At 40.0% G+C, this 1,552-nt stretch overlaps 1 protein-coding gene across 1 annotated transcript; it reads left to right on the top strand.

Moving 5' to 3' along the window:
• Positions 1 to 416: 416 nt before the first annotated feature.
• On the top strand, positions 417 to 1,235 carry LOC149259224 (uncharacterized). Its single transcript, XM_089453655.1, has one exon. The coding sequence runs from the start codon at positions 417 to 419 to the stop codon at positions 1,233 to 1,235; it is 819 nt and encodes a 272-aa protein (XP_089309781.1).
• The last annotated feature ends 317 nt before the right edge of the window (positions 1,236 to 1,552 follow it).

Below are 1,552 nucleotides of genomic sequence, written 5' to 3'. Positions count from 1 at the left end.
TTTACTACATAATTATTTATATTATTTTAAGTTAAAATTAATATTTTTTTATAATATATTAATTCTCAAATTTAAAAAATAAGATGAATAGATTTCTTTAATTATAAACTAACTCACTCCTATTACTTGATTGATAAAGAATGATATATTTACCTTATTTATTTGTTAATATTTTATTTTGTTTTTAATTTTTTTATTATATAATAATTTTTTTTTAAATTATATATAAAAAATTTAGTATTATTTTTATTTTGCCAAACAACTTATTTTTTAGTAATTTAGTAATTTAGTGAAAATTTAGTATTTCTTAAAATGTTAACGAATATCAAAAACTTGACAACAGCTCCCGAGTGCTCCGAGCTGCCGCGCTGCAACCCTAGCCGCGCCTTCTGAGCGACCTGCAAGCGCTCTCCCTCATGGAGCCTGGAGGTGGCCCTGCAGCCCCTCCCCTCTTCCCTCCGGAGATCGAAGCCTTTAAGGCTCTCGTAACTGCAACAAGAAAACGCCAGGTCACAGGCCCGCAGCAAAAATTCTTCAAAAAACTAGACAGTATACCCAAGGTTGCCTTACCAGAGGAGGAAATCTGTAGATCTGCGCTGAATTTAGCAGAAAAAGGTCTGATCGGCCAGTTCACCGGTTTGTGGCCATCCCCTAGAGCAGTCGAAGAATGGGTCAAAAGGAATTGGTTACCCTTGGTAAATGAAGGAATCAAAGTCTACTTTGTAGGCAAAGGGTATTTCGTTTTCTTGTTCGACAGTATAGAGGACAGAGGCCTGATTTTCAGAAACGGGCCATACTTCATGGGGCCTCAAGGACTCTACTTGAACAAATGGTCTACTGATTTTGATCCAGCGCAAGATGTGCCCAAGGCGGTCCCTGTTTGGGTGCGCCTCCCGCATCTTCCCCTGCATTGCTGGAATCAAAGCTCACTTCAATCCATAGGAAACGCACTTGGAAAATACATAGACCAGGCCCCAAGGAAGGATCAATACTCTTGTGCCCGGATCTGCGTGGAGGTCGATCTGGAAACAGGATTACCCGAAGCGATTCAGCTATCGGTGGCAAACTGGACACACATCCAAGAGCTTGATTACGAACAACTGCCTTTCAAGTGTCGATTCTGCCATGAGTACGGGCACTTTGCAAGATACTGCAAAAAAAGAAACGAGGAGGCAACAGAGAAGGATAAAGAAGATCAATGGAAACAGGCAAAGAAGACAACATTCAGCAGATAGAGTAACAAAAACAAGGCTAAAGGGACAGAGAACAAAGTAGATAATGGAAGCACAAGTAACCAAAACGCTGGAAGCAGTGAAACAAAAGGCAATGAGGGGGATAAAAACCCCTTTGAAATCCTCACGCCTCCTTCAGATCCTCCGGAAGCAGGGGAAGAAGAACCACCACAGCAGGAGAATATTGAAACCATGGAACCAGGTAATAACCCAATCCACACCCCAAGCAATATTTCTTCCCCTTCATACGCAGAAATAATAAAAAAAAAAGAAGAAAACCATAGAGAATATGGGATCATCAGATGATGAAACATTTGAAA

Source organism: Pinus tabuliformis, chromosome 6 (genome assembly GCF_031772625.1).
Source record: "Pinus tabuliformis cultivar Carrire ecotype Pingquan chromosome 6, CPIR1, whole genome shotgun sequence".
Taxonomy (NCBI): Eukaryota; Viridiplantae; Streptophyta; class Pinopsida; order Pinales; family Pinaceae; genus Pinus; species Pinus tabuliformis.
The sequence above is the reverse complement of the archived record's forward strand: the minus strand, read 5'-3'. Positions and strand labels throughout refer to the sequence as shown.